The sequence below is a fragment of the Anguilla rostrata genome, chromosome 14 (genome assembly GCF_018555375.3).
Source record: "Anguilla rostrata isolate EN2019 chromosome 14, ASM1855537v3, whole genome shotgun sequence".
NCBI classification, from domain to species: domain Eukaryota; kingdom Metazoa; phylum Chordata; class Actinopteri; order Anguilliformes; family Anguillidae; genus Anguilla; species Anguilla rostrata.
The window spans coordinates 39,113,595-39,131,139 of record NC_057946.1 but is presented as its reverse complement, the minus strand read 5'-3'; the positions used below and the strand labels follow the sequence as shown (position 1 = coordinate 39,131,139).

Below are 17,545 nucleotides of genomic sequence, written 5' to 3'. Positions count from 1 at the left end.
TGTGTGTGTGTTTAAACACTGTGAGGGAACAGGCCTGTTATAATAACTCAGGAACTCGCTCCGGAATGGCAAGCTGTGATTGGGTGGAGCCTAGACCCCGCCCCCTCACCCTCCCCTCTGGTGGTATATAAGAGTGCACTGGTGCGGCGCGAGGGTCTGCAGTAATGCGAACCTCCGGCACCCTTCCCAGGGCCCCGCGCTCCGACACACACGCCCGCGCGCACACGCACACGCAGATGTTCCACGCCATGTTGGACTTCTCAGAGAAGCAGCTGGAGAGGTAAAGGAACGGCTCGCTTCTCCCCGTCTCTGTTTTTGGGGGACCTCACGTGCTTGTCAAAAGGGGGACCGGGTGGGGTGCAGGGGTGGGGGAGGGGGGGCGAGTGAGTGTCAGAGTCGAGCAACGCACAGCAGCTGGTGTGGACTGAGAACTGACCTTAGCTTTGAGCCTGTGCATTTCAGCTGGCTGTGTTGGACACAGGGAAGGCGAAGGTGCTTGTTTACAGTCAGTTGAAGGGGTCAGTTAGTGGTTAAGCGGAGAGCTTAATGAATTCTAAGAGCTGCTGATTGGCTTCAGCTGTAGTGGCTGGTGTGGAGTGGCGGTTGCGTTCACATCACTGAATGGAAAACACAATGTAGGCGTGTTTGAGTATGTCTATGACAGGCAGCTGCTGCCTCTGGCTTTTACGAGATTTAAAAAAAAAAAAAAGAGTATTATTTTTGTTGCTATTTGTTTGCTTGGAGGACACTATTATCCAGGGCTGCTTGCATTTGTGAATGAAGCAAGCATAGCTCAGCGATAATGCAGGTGATGCACCTTATTCTGGGTTAGAGAGGCAGTAGGGATTTGACCCTATGATGTCCTGGTTGGCTGTGTTTCAGAAGCCGGGTTTCAGTACGGAAAGGGAGCTTTGATAGGCTGCGGCGATTAGGACTTCCTAGGCCACGCCCCCTCCACAGTGTCCCGCCCGGCCGAATCGCGTTCCCTCACCCACAGGGGCATCACTTCGAGGGGACGTGTCAGAGTCTTTGGCGGGGGGGGGGGGGGGGGCAGGAGGGAGAGAAAGAGAGAGAGAGTGAGACAGCTGTGCAAGAGCAGAGGGATTTTTGCGTAATGCATGTAATTCCACAAGTTGGTGGCTTTGGGAGTTTGTCTCTGTGGCAACAGGTGTGTCACGTGGGTCAGGGCAGGACCACTGGCAGGGGTATTTCCTAGGATAGAACACTCCTCCATCTGGGGTTTGGGGCTGACAACCATCACCCAACCCCCCCATCCACCCAAATGGTTTGTTCCACAGGCAGTGATTGGCACAGTGGACGTCAGTGTAGGTGGATATATGACTACAGTAAATGGGGGGAGGTGTGAGATGAGAGGCAGAGCCCTCCATCTTGCTCAGGGAAGCTTCCTCAGGGACTGGACCTCTCTGAGTTACCACATAGGGTCACTGTCCTGGCATCTGGACTTTCCTAATTTGATAATCTGCTGTCCAGCCTGTGCAGTAGATAAGATCAGAATGGGTGTGTGCCGGGGGGTTATTTAAATTGGGCGACCTCTCGCTCACTGATTTGCACAGCTGCCGTTATGGTGTTGCCCGGAACCTGAGCACAGGTAGAACTCGCACTTCCTGTGTCGCTGTCCCATGTGGAACTAGCACTTCCTGTATCGCTGTCCCATGTGGAACTCACACTTCCTGTATCGCTGTCCCATGTGGAACTAGCACTTCTTGTATCGCTGTCCCATGTGGAACTCGCACTTCCTGTATCGCTGTCCCATGTGGAACTCGCACTTCCTGTATCGCTGTCCCATGTGGAACTCGCACTTCCTGTATCGCTGTCCCATGTGGAACTCGCACTTCCTGTATCGCTGTCCCATGTGGAAATAGCACTTCCTGTATCACTGTCCGGGGGAAACTAGCACTTCCTGTATCGCTGTCCAGGGGGAACTCGCACTTCCTGTATTGCTGTCCCAGGTGGAACTCACACTTCCTGTATCACTATCCCATATGGAACTCGCATTTCCTGTATTGCTGTCCCAGGTGGAACTTGCACTTCCTGTATTGCTGTCCCAGGTAGAACTCGCACTTCCTGTATCGCTGTCCCAGGTGGAACTTGCACTTCCTGTTCAGTATCCTCGGTGGAACTCGCACTTCCTGTATTTCTATATCACTGTCCTCAGTATGACAGCCTGTTTGTACTGGGAGGAGCCGGCCTAATTTAGGACTGTGAGTGACGGCTCACGGCCAGCAGGTGGCAGTCAATGCAGAACTCTTGCGCATAAAGCCACAAGTGCCTTCCTATGACCAATTGAGACACAGCCAGAGAGGCATTTCATCACCTGAGGACTTATAAGCTGACTGAAATTAAACTACTAGAGTTCATTTAGAACTGAGAATATTGCTGCTTATGCACTTTTATATAGAATTCACTGGGGTAGATGCAAATGTTGTGAGTGAGTGAGTGTGCGTGTGTGTGGGAGTTGGTGTGGGTAGTCTTGCAGGGATATTGGACCCATGTGTATTTGGGATCTGCAGCCAAATTCTTATAAATGTTGTGCTTGTTCACAGTGAATATTTGTTGAGAAGCTAACAATATAGCATCACTGTATAGTCACTGTTATTGTCCTGACTCTAGGAGTATTAAATATATTTTCTCTGTAGTTACATCTGGACTTACAGACGCGTGCTTTATTGTATTCAATCTGGCGAAGACGATCTGCTAAATGAATATGATGTATAACACGAGCAATCCAGCAGAATGCAAGCAGTTTTATACTGTAGTATCATCTCCCGTCCAAGAGGTGGCAGCATGGAGTTAAAATTCAGCCCTAGCGTGCACCTCCTTTCATTGAGTTTGCCCACTTATATTGGAACCATGCTCCGATAATTAATTGTTTGATTAGGCTTACAAATATTTTCCAGGGCTCCTAAAATGACGCTGTCAGTGCCTCTCTGACCGCGAGGTACGCCTCCATTAGCCTGCCATCAATCAGCCGAACCCCCCAGCCCCCGTCTAAAAATAAATCAGTCAAACATTCTGCTTTCCGTTTTTACATTTGACATTCTAAAATGAGCTCAGGCAGTCCAAAATGCATTTATGCGCTGCCTCTTTTCTAAATCCGGAGACCTTTGAGCGTCTAGAAAGGAAAACAGAATTAGAGATGGGGCGGTTTTATCAAAATTGAACAGGAGACTTTTGTTTTTAACAAAAAACAGCCCCCCCCCCCCCCCCCCCCCCCCCGCCACACACAAACACACACACACATACACATGCAATGCACCCTCCCACACTCATACACTTCATTTAGTTAAAGCAGCTTCTACAAATGTGAAACACCAGCCTGTGCATCACCAGTTAAAAATGATCACCCATCCGAAGGCAAATTGCATTTCCTTATCATCGTCTTGTGTTGAACAAGCACAAAATCGCACCCACACCAAAGCATTTTTAATCATGTGTAAAGTTTGTCATACTCCTAAAATATTAGTGGGGGGAAGGGGGGGGGCTGTCATGTTCCTCACTCTTTACTCATTCACCCCCCCCTCTCCCACCAATGCCACAACCGTGCCCTCCCTACACACACACTCACACTCACACACACACCACACGCACACTCACACACGCCTAGACACACGTGCATACTTACAGACACACAGTGCACACACACCTTCTCATCTCTTCAAGAATGAAGCTGCTCCTTGTTGCCTTGACGACGAATGGGGGAGTCATAAATAGTTGGCAGCATCCTGTTTCCTGTCTGGGCCTGTTCACACTTTCCCTCAGTTCATTCTCTTTCTCCTTCTCTGTCCTTCCTGCTTCCTTTCTCTCTCTCCTCCCCCGTTTCCTTCTCTTAGAGAAGGCCTGTGTGGTCAGACTCAGTCTTTCATGCGCACAACTGACCTTTTCACTGGTCCCAGGCCCCAATGCAGAACTGAGAGAGAGAGAGAGAGAGAGAGAGAGAGAGAGAGAGGAGAGAGAGAGAGAGAGAGAGAGAGAGAGAGAGAGAGAGAGAGAGAGAGAGAGAGAGAGAGAGAGAGAGAGAGAGAGAGAGAGATAGGGAGAGAGAGAGAGAGAGAGAGAGAGAGAGAGAGAGAGCAAAGATTGATGAATTTGTTTGTATTCTGAGCTCTGCTTGGGTTTCTCTTTGGGTTTCGTTAATGTGTATGTTTGGCGGGGGAAGTATGTTCGTGAACACGTTTGTGTGGAATTGGCCTCCGACTAGACTGTATTATGTGCTTGTACAGAGGTACTCATCTCTCTCTCAAATTCAAATTCAAATTCAAATTCAAATGCTTTATTGGCATGACATATTTAAAAATACATATTGCCAAAGCGTAGTGACAACAGCAATCAACTAAGTAAGAATATATAATCAAAAGGAAAAAGAAGACAAGCAGCATCAATGATAACAGCACAAATGATAGGAACATAATACTTATCTATTAACTGAATTAAACTAATTATATTATATACATGCACACATACACACACATACATATATATATATATATATATATATACATACATATACACATATACACATATATATACAGATATATGTACATATATATATACGCACATACATACACACACACACACATATACATACGCACACATATACATACAAACACATATGTATATATACACCCACACATACATATGTTTGCCGGATGCTCACCCACTGTCCCTCAGGCTGTGACAGGCAAAAACGTATCTAGCTGCGAGTGAGGCTGTCGCTCCTTCTCCTAATAGAACTCGCAGCTTTTCGTCGTTTGTTAGGGAGGGAAATTTGTTTAGGGATGTTGAATTTAGGATCTTATTAAAATATGTTTCCCTTATCTGCGAATATTTTTCACAATATAACAGGAAGTGCATCTCTGTCTCTACCTCTCCTGTCTTGCAGTGACCACATATACGTTCTTCTTTGGGTAGCCATGTTTTTTTGTGCCTTCCTTTTTCAATTGCTAAGGTGTGGTCACTGAGCCTGTACTTGGTCAGGATTTGTCTCTGCTTTGTATCTCTGACAGAGAAGAGATACTCTGCCAAATTGTATTCTCTGTTTAGGGCCAAGTAGCAATTAAGTTTATTTTGTGTTTTGGTTTCATTATTCCAGTGTTCCAGATAGGCATCTTTTGTTTGTTTAATTATTTGGTTTACTCTAATTTCTGGTCTTAAAGCAGCGCTGGTCTGAGTTTGGTCGGTGTTTGGTTTTTAGTTGGTTAGTCAGTCTCATGACCAGCTGACTGAGAGGACTCTTTTTGGGTTTCAGTTCTTGGGTTTTCAGTGCTTGAAATTGCATTGTGTCTTGGGACTTGATTTGAGGTGCATCCAAAATTTAAGTGCTCTTTTTTAATGTTAATTATCAATGGGTATCTGCCTAATTCTGCCCTGCATGCGTTGGTGGGAGTTTTCCTTTGGATGTTTAGTATTGTTCTGCAAAATTCTGCATGCAAGGCCTCTATAGGATGCTTGTCCCACCTAGTGTAGTTTGTGATAACTGAGGGGACCCCATACTTCACTTCCATATAAGGCAATTGGTTGGATTACACTGTCAAAGATTTTAAGCCAGATTCTAATTGGTATGTCTATTTTGTGAAATTTTCTTCTAATTGCATGAAAGGCTCTGCAGGCTTTTTCTTTTAGTGTATTCACTGCCAGACCAAAGTTTCCTGAGGCACTTATTTTGAGCCCCAGGTAATCGTAGAACAGGGAGTGCTCTAGTGCGGTGTTTCCTAGAGTGAACACATGTCTGGTTTCCTGAGATCTGGGTTTCTTTTGGAATATCATTATTTTAGATTTTTTTAAGTTTACTGTCAGTGCCCAGTTCTGAGAGTATTGCACCAGTAAATCTAAATGTTGCTGTAGCCCTTGTTCTGTGGGTGACAGCAACACCAGGTCATCCGCATAGAGTAGGAATTTAACTTCCTTGTTGTTTAGGGTTAAGCCAGGGGTAGATTGTTCCAACAGCACCGCTAACTCATTAATATAGATATTAAAGAGCGTTGGTGACAAGCTGCATCCCTGGAAAACACCTCGTCCTTGAGTGAAGAAATCTGTTCTTTTATTCCCAATTTTTACTCCACATTTGTTATTGACATAAATAGATTTTATGATGTCATAAACTTTACCCCCTACCCACTTTGGAGAATTTTATAATATAGTCCTTCTTGCCAAATAGAATCAAAGCCTTTTTAAAATCTATAAAGCATGCAAAAATTTTACCTTTGCTTTTTTGGTGTACATGTTGATTAATTAGGGTGTGTAGGGTGTAAACATGATCAGTTGTGCGATGTTTTGGTAGAAAGCCAATCTGTCCTTTGCTCAAGACATTGTGTTTCATAAGGAAGGCTAGCATTCTGGCATTGATAATGCTGCAGAAAATCTTCCCCAGATTGCTGCTCACACAGATGCCTCGGTAGTTATTAGGGTCAAATTTGTCTCCACTCTTATAAATTGGGGAAATAAGCCCCTGATTCCAGATTTCAGGAAAGCAGCCAGCTTGGAAAACAAGATTGAATAATTTCAGCAGGGCCTGTCTCAGCTCAGGGGTGCTGTGTTTAAGCATCTCTGTCCTGATGCTATCAGGTCCACATGCTTTTCCAGGTTTTAGCTTTTAATGTTGTCTTCTAATTCTTTCATTGTAATTTGGTAATCAAGTGGGTTCTGATAGTTTTTAATAGTTGCTTCAAGATTTGCAACTTTTCTTGGATTTGTTTTTGTTCATAATTTAGGTTATTAGTGAAGTTTGCTCATAAAGTTTTTCAAAATGATTTTTCCAAATATTGCAATTTTGTAAGGCCAAATTGTCTGGGTTTTTTTGTTCAATTTGTTCCATTTTTTCCAGAACTGATTTTGATCAATGGAGTCTTCAATTTCTTGTAGTTTTTTATTATAATGTATCCTTTTCTTTTCTTTTTGGGTCTTTTTGTACTCTTAGTTTTTCAACATAATTTTGTCGCATTTCTGTGTTGAGTGGCTGACGGTGTTTTTGATTGGATAGCAGTCTTAATTCTTTCCTGATATTTCTGCAGTCCTTATCAAACCACTCTTCTTTTAGTCTTTGTTTGGATGCAGAGCTGTTTTTAGTAAGACCTGCTTTATTGGCTGATTTATGATATATATTGTTAATTTTTGTTACAGCCATATTTATGCCTAATTGGCTTTGTTGTTAAGAGAAAGGTGTTAATAATGTTAGTAGTTTCAGGTGAACTGATTACACTTTTGAATTTGACTTCACTGTCAGGAGCCCATCGATATGACCTATTTAATCTGTACAGTTTGCAGGGCTCAGACTCTGCTATTTGTTCTATAATTCTTTTTAGGTATACATTTATCTGACAGTGATCTGTTAGTGGCGTTTGTGGTCTGACAGTGAATGCACTAATATAGGAGGGGTCCATGTCAGTAATGGCATAGTCAACTACACTAGTCCCAAGAGCTGAACAATATGTGAACCTCCCTAAAGTGTCCCCTTTGATCCTGCCATTAAGCATGTACAGACCTAGGGAGCGACAGAGATGCACTAACTCTTTCCCATTTTTGTTACAAATATGGTCAGGATTATTTCTGGGAATAACGTAGGAGTGAATTCTAGGAGGACTGTCTGAAGATGTGGCTATTTCCAGTAGAATCTACTAATGTCAGGCTCAGATCCTGTTCTGGCATTCAAATTCTCGATCAATAGAACATTACCCTGGGCCTGGTAATGTGTGATCTCTTTATGGAGATTTTCAAAAAAGTTTTCATTGTAACATGGTGACTCCAAAGGGGAATGTAGGCCGCACATATATGTAAGTCATTATCACATTTGATAATATTTTTATTTAATTTTAGCCAGATGTGTGTTATTGCCTTTTTAATTAGTTCTAATTGGGTTGACAAATCATCTCTGTACCATATGATAATCCCACCTGAATCTCTGCCGTGCCTTATGTTTTTCTGTTTGAGGGATGACAGTAAAATTTCTTCATAGCCTGGGGGACAGTGAGTATTAGCATCATATCGACACCATGTCTCCAACAATATTATAATATCATGTCCTGAAATGCATGAGATGAATTCTGGGTTTGTGCTCTTCGGTCCAAAAACCGAAGAATACAAACCCTGAATGTTCCAAGAACTTATTGAGAGAGATTTCATTAACAATTGATTATGTAGATTTCTGTACAGTGACAAGTAGAACAATTTGATCAAATTTACAATGTGTTTTCAAGAAATGTATTTAGTAAAGCAAATTTTATTTTATTTATTTTCAACCAAGAATCCTACAGATGAGCTGTAGCAACTGTTTCACCTCTCCAATGTCTGAGTGGTTTGATACTACCTGAGCATAGGTAGGCTGGCACTCAGGGGGTAGCTGGGCTCCGCTGGGCTGGCCTCCGCTGGGCTGGGCTCCGCTGGGCTGGGTTCCGCTGAGCTGGGTTCTGCTGAGCTGGGTTCTGCTGGGCTGGGCTCCGCTGGGCTGGATTCTGCTGAGCTGGGTTCTGCTGGGCTGGGCTCCGCTGGACTGGGCTCCGTTGAGTTGTGTTCTGCTGGGCCGTGTTCCGCTGGGCTGGGATTCACTGGGTTGGGTTCTTCCTGGCAGGATTCTTCTCTCCTTTGATGGGTGTGGCATGTGCTGTCGTCTCTGGTGGGGCTGTGCTGTCCCTCTAGTGAGATGTGGAGATGAAGGACTTATGTCGGTTGCTGCCTCTCTCAGGTCTTCTGTGAAGATCCATACACTGTCACGGCCGAGGTGGACATGGTCGTATAAGTGCTCATGTGTCAGAATTGGGTGATGCGCGATGTTTACGTTGGTCAACTTTGTGCACTCTGTGGTGATTCCCGTTTATGTTGGTAATTATGTTGAATGGGAAGTCGGTCCGTGGCAGCAATGTGGAAATGGTGATTTTTGCCCTTGGGAACTCTCTTTGTGCTTTTTTAGCCACCTTAATCACTGCTTCTGGTACATTCTGCCCCTTGTGACGCAAGTCATTTGTGCCTGTGTGGATTATGATGTTGTCAGGATCTCCCAGGCGTTCATGACAGAGTAGTTGGAGTGCACTGTCTGTGTGGGGGCACCAGAACTTTCCAACGCTGTGACGGGGGAACAGCTGCCTGTGGTTGAGGAATTTGCCGTTGGAATCAATAAGTATTGCAGTTTTAGGGGGCTGTTTATGGCGTGTTGGTCTCTGTTCTTCTGTAACTGGCTGTGCATTGGTCGGGGTTGTCTGTGAGGCTAGAAGAGCAGTGTTGTCCTGTGGAGGGCTGGGGGGACTGGGGTCCACATTAATGTCTAGGCTGGTCTGTGGTTCTGTTTGGCTATTGGTCTCCGTCTGTGAGCCTGTGTCTGTGGTCTGGCTGTGCGGGGACTGCTCCGCTGCTGTTATATTATGCACCTGCTCCCTCAGATGGAGTATGTGTAAGTCTTTGTGCTGCAGCTCCTCTCTCACTTTAAGCAGGTTATGTCTGAGAACTGTGTTTGCTTTTTGAAGCTCACTTACATTTTCTCCTAACTGTCTAATTGTTGCTTTGGTTTCCTCTTTAAATAGCCTCATGTCATCTCTTAGCTGTTCAATAATGTCCATCTCTGATAATTTGTTCTCTCTGAATTCAGTAATCTCCACTTCTAGAAGGGAGAGGCACTCCTGAATGCGCTGCACTGACGCTGGTGTCCTGAGTGTCGGTGGGCTGCAGTGGGCTCTGTGTGCGCTAGAGCAGGCTGGCAGAGGGGCTCTACAGGCTGTGTGCACAGGGGAGACTGGAGCAGTGGTTCCAGCAGCTGACACATTTGGGGAAGCCAGTGCACCTGGTGCTGTTTTAGTAGCCTTTTTGCTGTTAGCAAGGGTTTTTAGTCGATCAAAATTATTTTCAAAATCCTCTAATTTAGTTATTGATCCCTGAACCATTACAGTGCCCGTATTATAGAAATTAATGTTAAATTTAGGTACAGTGTCCATATATAGCTGACGAATTGATTTGTTGCCACTCATTTTCATTTGCCTGTAGTCTTCATGAAGAGCAGAATGCCAGGCCTCTGGGTGCTCAGTATAGAATAGCAGGTCTGTTAGAATTTCTTTGTTGCCTTGCAGTTTGTAATCTGCTCTCAGTGTTTCTGGGTAATCTTTTAGCAGTTTGCTCCTGTACTTTTTTTTCCCTGCTTCACTTGTGATGTCATCAGGGTAGTGGATTGCTAAGCAACGTAAGCTCCTCCCACTATGCTGCTGTTGAAATGTATCCATTTTCCCACTCTTTCCCAACTGAAAAAAAATGCCGGTTGCTGTGCTCTGCTGTCAGTTACTGGTGCAGAGCTGAAGGGCCTACTTTGCTGATGTGAATTAGCTGTAAAGTTTTGGGTTTTTGATAGATTATATAAGTGTCCTACCTTCCAAATCTTCTTTATTCAGTTCCCTTATTCTTCCAGATTCTTGCTCAATGTCCTTTTCCCTGGTTATATTGGTTTTGATCCTATTCTTCCAGCTTGTTGATGTTAGTTTTAATAGCAGGCTAACTACTTTGTTAGCATATTCTGCTTGCTGTCTCCTCACCAAATTAAATTTGTTGTTTTATTATTTATTTTTATTTTTGGTATATCAAATTTTTGCTCACCTTCTTCCTGGTCTCTTTACCTTTTAATATAAGGTTATACTTGTCATTGTACACAATCGATAATTAATAAAATCACTGGTTGTAGTAAGCACTCATAATTTTGCTTCTCTCTCTCTCTCTCCTCTCTCTCTCTCTCTCCCCCCCCTCTCTCTCTCTCTCTCTTTCCCCCTCAGGGCCAAGGACATGAAGAATCGCCTGGCGTTCCTCAGGAGGAAGAGTGAGTCTCCTGGAAGCTCACCGGCTGGCAGGCTGGACAAGGTCATGAAATCCATCAAGTAAGTATCACCCCCCACCCCGCGCCCCCACGTCCTGCCGTGCCCCCTGTGCCCATGACTGTGTCACCTCACCCCCGTGACACACAGGACCAGCTCCAGCAGTACTGTAAATTAAAGCAGAGAAATAGCTGATCAGGCATTCCACCAGCCTGTCAATCATTCAGTCATCTGCTACTCGAAATGAAATTGTCACAGGAAGGCTTAAAGAGTGGAGGATTTTTAAAAATGAAGCTGAAAAAAAAAAATTTTTTTTTTAGTAAACGGGTGAAATCAGGTTAGCGGGTCTGCAGGTTATCTGGATAGCGGGTCTGCAGGTTATCTGGATAGCGGGTCTGCAGGTTATCTGGATAGCGGGTCTGCAGGTTATCTGGTTAGCGGGTCTGCAGGTTATCTGGTTAGCGGGTCTGCAGGTTATCTGGATAGCGGGTCTGCAGTTTATCTGGATAGTGGGTCTGCAGTTTATTACGATAGCGGATCTGCAGTTTATTACGATAGCGGATCTGTAGTTTATTACGATAGCGGATCTGCACATTATCGGGGTAGCGGGTCCGCAGTTGATGTGGAAGCTGCATTTTTCCTGCTGCAGAGACGGTGAAATGCAATTCTTTCAGTGAAGTTCGGATGTGAATTTTTTGGGGGGGATTGTTATTATTAGAGTGAGATTAGCCTACTCCAGGGGTTGTTGTTATTATTATTATTATTATTATTATTATTACCTCATGCGTCAACGATGCCTGCGAACTTTCAAATCAAATGCACTGAAGGTTTTGGTTGGATGCAGCCAGCATTTAAAATCAGACCCCCGAGGCGTATGAAAGTAGCCTACTGTGCGATCAGTGTGTCCAACATTGCCCTAGTAAATTCTTAGAAGTAAAGAAATCAAGTTCGGGTTAGATATGCGTGCAGTGACTTGCTAGTTAAACTTTCGCTAGATTGTTCGTTATTCACCCATATGAGTTTTGTAATTATTCTGTTGTCCGTCACGCGCTGTTAGCTTTATTTGAGAGTGAGAAACATAAGGCTGAGGACGGTATCCCCTCGCAGCTGTCCTGTTCCGTTCAAACCAAAGCTTGGTCTGTGTTCTCAGAGAAACGCGCATAGTGTGAATTTGTCAGTGTTTGATATTTCCTGTCCGTAAACTCTCACTAAGCCTTCTGCCGTTGCCAACAGCTGAACCCAGCAAGCGTTAGTAAGAGAGATCTGAGTGCGGCGGAAGGAAGGGGTAGAGATAGACAGACAGATGCAAGGATCTAAAAAAAAAAAAAGGAAGGCTATAGTGTGAGAAATGCTCCCAGACCGTGAGTGAACGGGGCTGAGTTAGCGCAGATCGGCTGCGTGCTGTCAGGACCTGCAAGACCGGGAGGAAAGGGGGAGGGGCGGCCCCCAAGCCGAGCCGTTAGACGCCACCCCTACTGCCTCTCAGAATCTCCGCCCCCAGTTTGAGATACTATAAGAGGAAGCGTCCAGCTGAGGCAGGCAGAGACACGCGCAGCACGGTCAGTCCGGTAACTGAACAGCAGACGGTGCTAGTCCGCGAACACAAGGCGAGCGCTAACGCATAACGGAGCTCGCTGCTTCGAATGGGTCACACAATGAGAAACCTAGCAGAGATGGGCTTATTAAAGAATCGTTCCGCTTTCATCTGCAGGCCCGCCCCAGAAGACGCGCTCAAATGGGGGGAGTCATTGGATAAGCTGCTGGTGCACAAATGTAAGTTCAATTCCTAATTTTCATTTTTATACATTTTTTAAATTTCGGTCCTTATCTTTAGCTTTTTAGTGCGCTTTCTGTTTCAGTGTGCTGCTGGTAATTGTTCATGCGTGCTTTTAGTTTCATGCGTGTTTTTGAGTGCATTTTTAAAAACCGTTTTTACCTGTTATTGGGGAACGTGCCTGTGTTGTGGTGCATTGTGTAGGCATGCCTTTCTGGGCAGCACGCGTTCAGCGGGTGTTTGTGCGCGCGGCTGAATGGAGCTGAATGGGAATGCTGTCAGCCGTTCCACTCGCTCTAATCTCCCCGATAAATAGAAGCGTGAATTAGTGACGAGAGATTTAGGGGAGCGGGTGGTAGATGAAGAGGGGTGGAGGGAGAGAGATTACTGCTGGCTGCAAATCGTCCGCTTCGCTTCTGCTCCTTCCGTTTCTGTACAATTTATGACCTCGAGTCTCCGGGGCAGCTGCCAGCGCGAGCCCTCGGTAGTTTCGCGGTCACTTCTGCAGGTGCGCGGCTGCAGAGTCGCGCTGTCCCAAATGCAAAGGGAACAGATCGCGAACAACGGCAGCGGTAAACCTGCCGTTTGTACCTTCATGCCCCTTTTCATCACCTGCTGCACACACACACTCTTGCACTATGCAGGCAGCCTCATTATCAGTCGCGTTGCACGTTTTGTGGGAACCGAAGGCGCCTGCACATTAATTTCTTTCCTGTCCGTCTTCACTATTATTTTTCCCACAAGTGATTAAAAACCGCAAATCCCAGAAGCCCAAGCCCCCGATGCGCAGAGCCCAATTGAATCTGTAACAGTGAAATCGCGGTGGCAAAGAACTGACATAATTAAAGTTCGGGGTAGGGGACTGCAGCATTACAACGGGGTCACGAAGTCGGTAAAAAGGCGGGCTGTCAGTCTGTTTAGGAGAAGCACGTGGCGGAAATTAAAGCAGTAATCGCTGCAGTGAAGCCAATGTGCTGTTTTAGGTAAACCGCTGTATTAGCACTGTGATGTTCACCGTTGAATTGTCACCGTTTGCTCTCCATTAACGGTTCTCTCTTCCCCCTAATCTCCTCTGGCAGATGGCCTGGCTGCGTTTCGGGCGTTCCTGCGCACTGAGTTCAGCGAGGAGAACCTGGAGTTCTGGCTGGCGTGCGAGGAGTACAAGAAGATCAAGTCCCAGTCCAAGATGGCGTCCAAAGCCAAGAAAATATTCGGCGAGTACATCGCCATCCAGTCCTGCAAAGAGGTGAGTGTTAGGGACGCGAGCCACCGTTTCCGCGGCTACGCTTCCGTTGCCATTGACAGCGCTAGCGGTTTCCCTGCTTTGACGGGTCCAGTACTGTGGACCGCGAACGCGTTCAGTTTGTTCTGTCCGAAGTAGAGAAAAATCATCTTTAAGAATACCATTGTGGAACGCCAATTTCTGTTAGAAACTGAATATCTGAAAAGTGTTGTTGGGGAAGTGATGGTTCTTTCTGTACGAGAACACAGACGTGCCAAAATTCCGAAAAATAGGAGAAAATAGGATTGCGCTTTGTTTGTTTTCCAATCCGAGAAGGAATTCTGGCCTTATATTAATTTCTTGTTTCTCCCCCCTTCCCCAAAACCAGGTGAACCTGGACTCCTACACCCGGGAGCACACCAAGGACAACCTGCAGGACATCACGCGGTCCAGCTTCGACCTGGCCCAGAAGCGCATTTACGGACTCATGGAGAAGGACTCCTACCCCCGCTTCCTCCGCTCGGAGCTCTACATGGACTTAGTCAACCAGAAGAAGGCCAGCTCCACGTCCACGTCGTCGACGTCGTCGTAAAACGAAAAAAAAAACAAAAAGACTGAAAGGACAGATACGGACTCGAGAAGCCGGAGGGCCTCGGCTAGCGCTCTGTCGCCCGCTCGTTTTTCGTTTCGTTTCGTTTGTTTTTTTTTGTTCGATCCATCCCGTCGACATCCCGGTTTTGAAATGGAAGGTTGGCGGACGCACTGAAGAAAGCGGGGACAGGGTGCTGTTTACACGGAGAGGGCGGGGGGTTGTCCCGGAGGAGCCCCGGCGTTTCGGGGCTCCCTCGTCCGGACGGCGCGCGGGAGCGCTAGCCCGCCGCTATTCGCTATTAGCTATGTTAATATTATTGCTATTGTTCTTATTTAAGTTTCTTTCCGGACGTACTGGAGAATGGAGGAGGAGGTCCCCCGGCCCCTAAAAGACGTGAACAGTCCGGTACTGTTTTTTTTTCGGATGGCCCCCACCTCCTCCTCCTTTGGGACCTGTTCAAACACTGGTACAACAGCGATCCCGTTTTTACATCCCCCACGCCCCCGTGCCTGTGGCACTGTTTCTTTGCTGCTTGCAGCAGGGAAGGTTAAGGGGGGGGATGTCTGCTTGATTAACTCAGCAGAAGTAGTTTTTTTTATTTCTTTCTTTTTCTTTTTTTGGCCACCGATACACGCACGCCCATATCCCAGCATGCACTTCCTCTACCCGTCGCTCCTTTGCCCGAAGAATGAGAAGGAAAAAAAGAAACAGCTGAGACGTCGCAGAGAGGCGGGAATGTTAAAAAAAAAAAGACATTCGGAACCCAAACTGCGGAAAGGCGCGAACGCACTGCCTGCGCCCCTCCTGCCTCCTGGTTCTGACCCGTCCGGAGGCGACCCGCTGGCCGTCTCCGAAAGTCGTGTTCTGTAGAGCAGTTCATCGTAGCCACGCCAGGACTGGGCCAGACTGTCTCCTCGGGACATTAAACACACCCATGAAGCTTGCTCTTTTTTTGTGTTACACAACTTTTTTTTATTTTATATTATGATAATTTTTTCTACATTTGAAATGTTGTGTTTATTTGTTGTTCTCTTTCGAAACCTGCACTCTGTCGTAGCCGGGTAAATCCCAGTTGTCAGGGGGAGGGAGGGTGGGGGTTGCCCTCTTCTTTTGAAATGAGAGAGACTGCTTTACTTGTACAAAAAAGGTTTCCACAATATTTATTTTCACACTTCTGAAGGCTTCTCTCATTGGCTGAAAGCTCTTCTCTCCCCAGCCAACCACAAATCGGGGCCAGCGGGGCCCTGGCTTCAAGTGCAATATTTTGTTTTTCCCCCCGTGGATAAATTTTTTTTTTTCTTTTACATTTTATTTTTTTTGAGCTAGACAATGGATTAAGCTGTGTATTAACGTTATTCGTTAGAGTTTCGAATTCTGCTTGTGTGTCAACTCGACGGCGAAAAAGAAAGAAAAGGTTTAAAAGTTTGTTCATTCTAACGTTGTGAGCCACCGGCAGCTGGCAGTCGGGGGTTTCAAGGTTGTAAATATAATTCTTAAGAAAACAATGGAAAATAAATAAAAATAAATAAATACAAAAACACAAATGAGATTTCATAATTGTAACATAAATATTGGGTTGTAACTATGTAAATATCTGGAGAGCTGGAGCTAAGAGACGGGGTGGGCGTGGCCCTCCTCGTCCGGGTCACGCTCTGCTTGTGCGTTGTCGTGGGAACTTATCATTTCCACTGTTTACAATTCAGAGCATCTCCTGAGGTAGTGAGGGGAAAAAAAGAGATTTGGTGTCATTGCTACAGGTAAATAAAACAACCAACCGATAAATGATAACTGACTTTGTGCCGTGTCTTGTTTGCTGCAGACCTATAGACTGCTATTCAGTTTGAACCTGCATTTTACTTCAAGTCCTTACTTTTGACTACCATGCTTAATTGAGTGCTGTTTTGGAACCATAAAAACAGTAGCTGGTTCATATAGATTACAGAAAGACAAAGGTCACCAGAATTAAACTAAACAGAGGCCCAAAGTCACTTTGCATGTATTGAAGATGCAGAAACTCACCAGATAGGCTAGCCAGTTCATACTAAAATCTGTCTCCTGAATCCAAATCCGGTCCTGGTTTTCATTGACTCCCAGGTCAATAACTGAACAGTTGGTGCTACCGATTGGTCAGACTATTCACACCCGACTCCCAGGTAAAGCGAGGGTGGAAAACCACCAGTTCTCGGCCCGCGAGGACCGTGATTTAAGTAACTGGGTGGGGGGCTAGCCGGCATAACAAGCGTGCAGAATGAACTGCGCCCCCTGGTGCGTGGGCTGAATCACTGCACATTACGCGGCGCTCTGAGCGGCTGCTCGCTGCGCTGGCTGCGCTGTCTCCCTCCGCCAGGCGTCGCGGCGCGGAAGGCGAATCAGGCGATAAGGCCTCGCGCTCATTCCACCGACCGCACCGCCAGACATCCAGACAGCCTACGAGCAGCCACGGGTTACACAATAAAGGGAATGGAGGTCCTTATGGCGCTTCAGCGTGTGGGTGTGGGTGTACGTGTGTGTGTGTACGTGTGTGTGCGTGTGTGTTTGTGTGTGTTTGTGTGTGCGTTTTCTATGAAATATTACGAGTCAGTACAGTACAGGCCAAAAGTGTTACACCTGTGGTAAAAAAAAAAATATATATATATATATATAGGTATAGAAGAATTCTGTTCATTTAAGCACATTTATTGTATAGGAGACCAACATATCTAAGCCTAACTGCCATATTTCTTGCAGCTTCAGTGCCTGTTCTATTTACACTGCAGGCTAATGGTATTAGGCTACCTGTGGTTGAAAAAAAAACTTAAGGTATATAAGATTTCAGTCCATTTAACTACCCCTCTACCCCCGTCCTTCCCACCCCTCCACTTCCCACTTTGCAACGTTATTGGATAGACTTTTGAGTTTGCTTAGCGGTAATTAAAGCCAAAGGACCATTGGCAGACCAGCTATCAGGGTAGTGCCACAGCTTAGACCTCGTATACTGCTAGGCATGGTGGGTGATGGTTTTTCCTCCAGTCCCTGTTGCTATGACAGCAGCATGACCTGGTGAATTTGACCCGCCCCTGTTTTCAAAATGCCAGGCTTTCCTTGAAAAACTTTGGAACGCTGTACCCTTGCCCACTCTCACACACACACACACACACACATATATAAACGTACCCGCAGAC

At 45.8% G+C, this 17,545-nt stretch overlaps 1 protein-coding gene across 9 annotated transcripts in view; it reads left to right on the top strand.

The window, feature by feature from the left end:
- Window positions 1–16,172, top strand: part of LOC135238823 (regulator of G-protein signaling 3-like) — a 115,272-nt gene extending 99,100 nt beyond the window's left edge. For 6 of the 9 annotated variants that reach the window (XM_064306904.1, XM_064306905.1, XM_064306906.1 and 3 more), the window contains 4 exons: window positions 10,758–10,859; window positions 12,508–12,569; window positions 13,650–13,816; window positions 14,181–16,172. In XM_064306904.1, the coding sequence (XP_064162974.1) occupies window positions 10,758–10,859; window positions 12,508–12,569; window positions 13,650–13,816; window positions 14,181–14,384 (535 nt within the window). In that variant the 3' untranslated portion in view covers window positions 14,385–16,172. Of the gene's footprint in view, window positions 1–149; window positions 281–10,757; window positions 10,860–12,507; window positions 12,570–13,649; window positions 13,817–14,180 lie in introns of those variants that run through there. The other 3 variants (XM_064306910.1, XM_064306912.1, XR_010325215.1) reach the window with 3 other exon arrangements.
- Window positions 16,173–17,545: the final 1,373 nt, after the last annotated feature.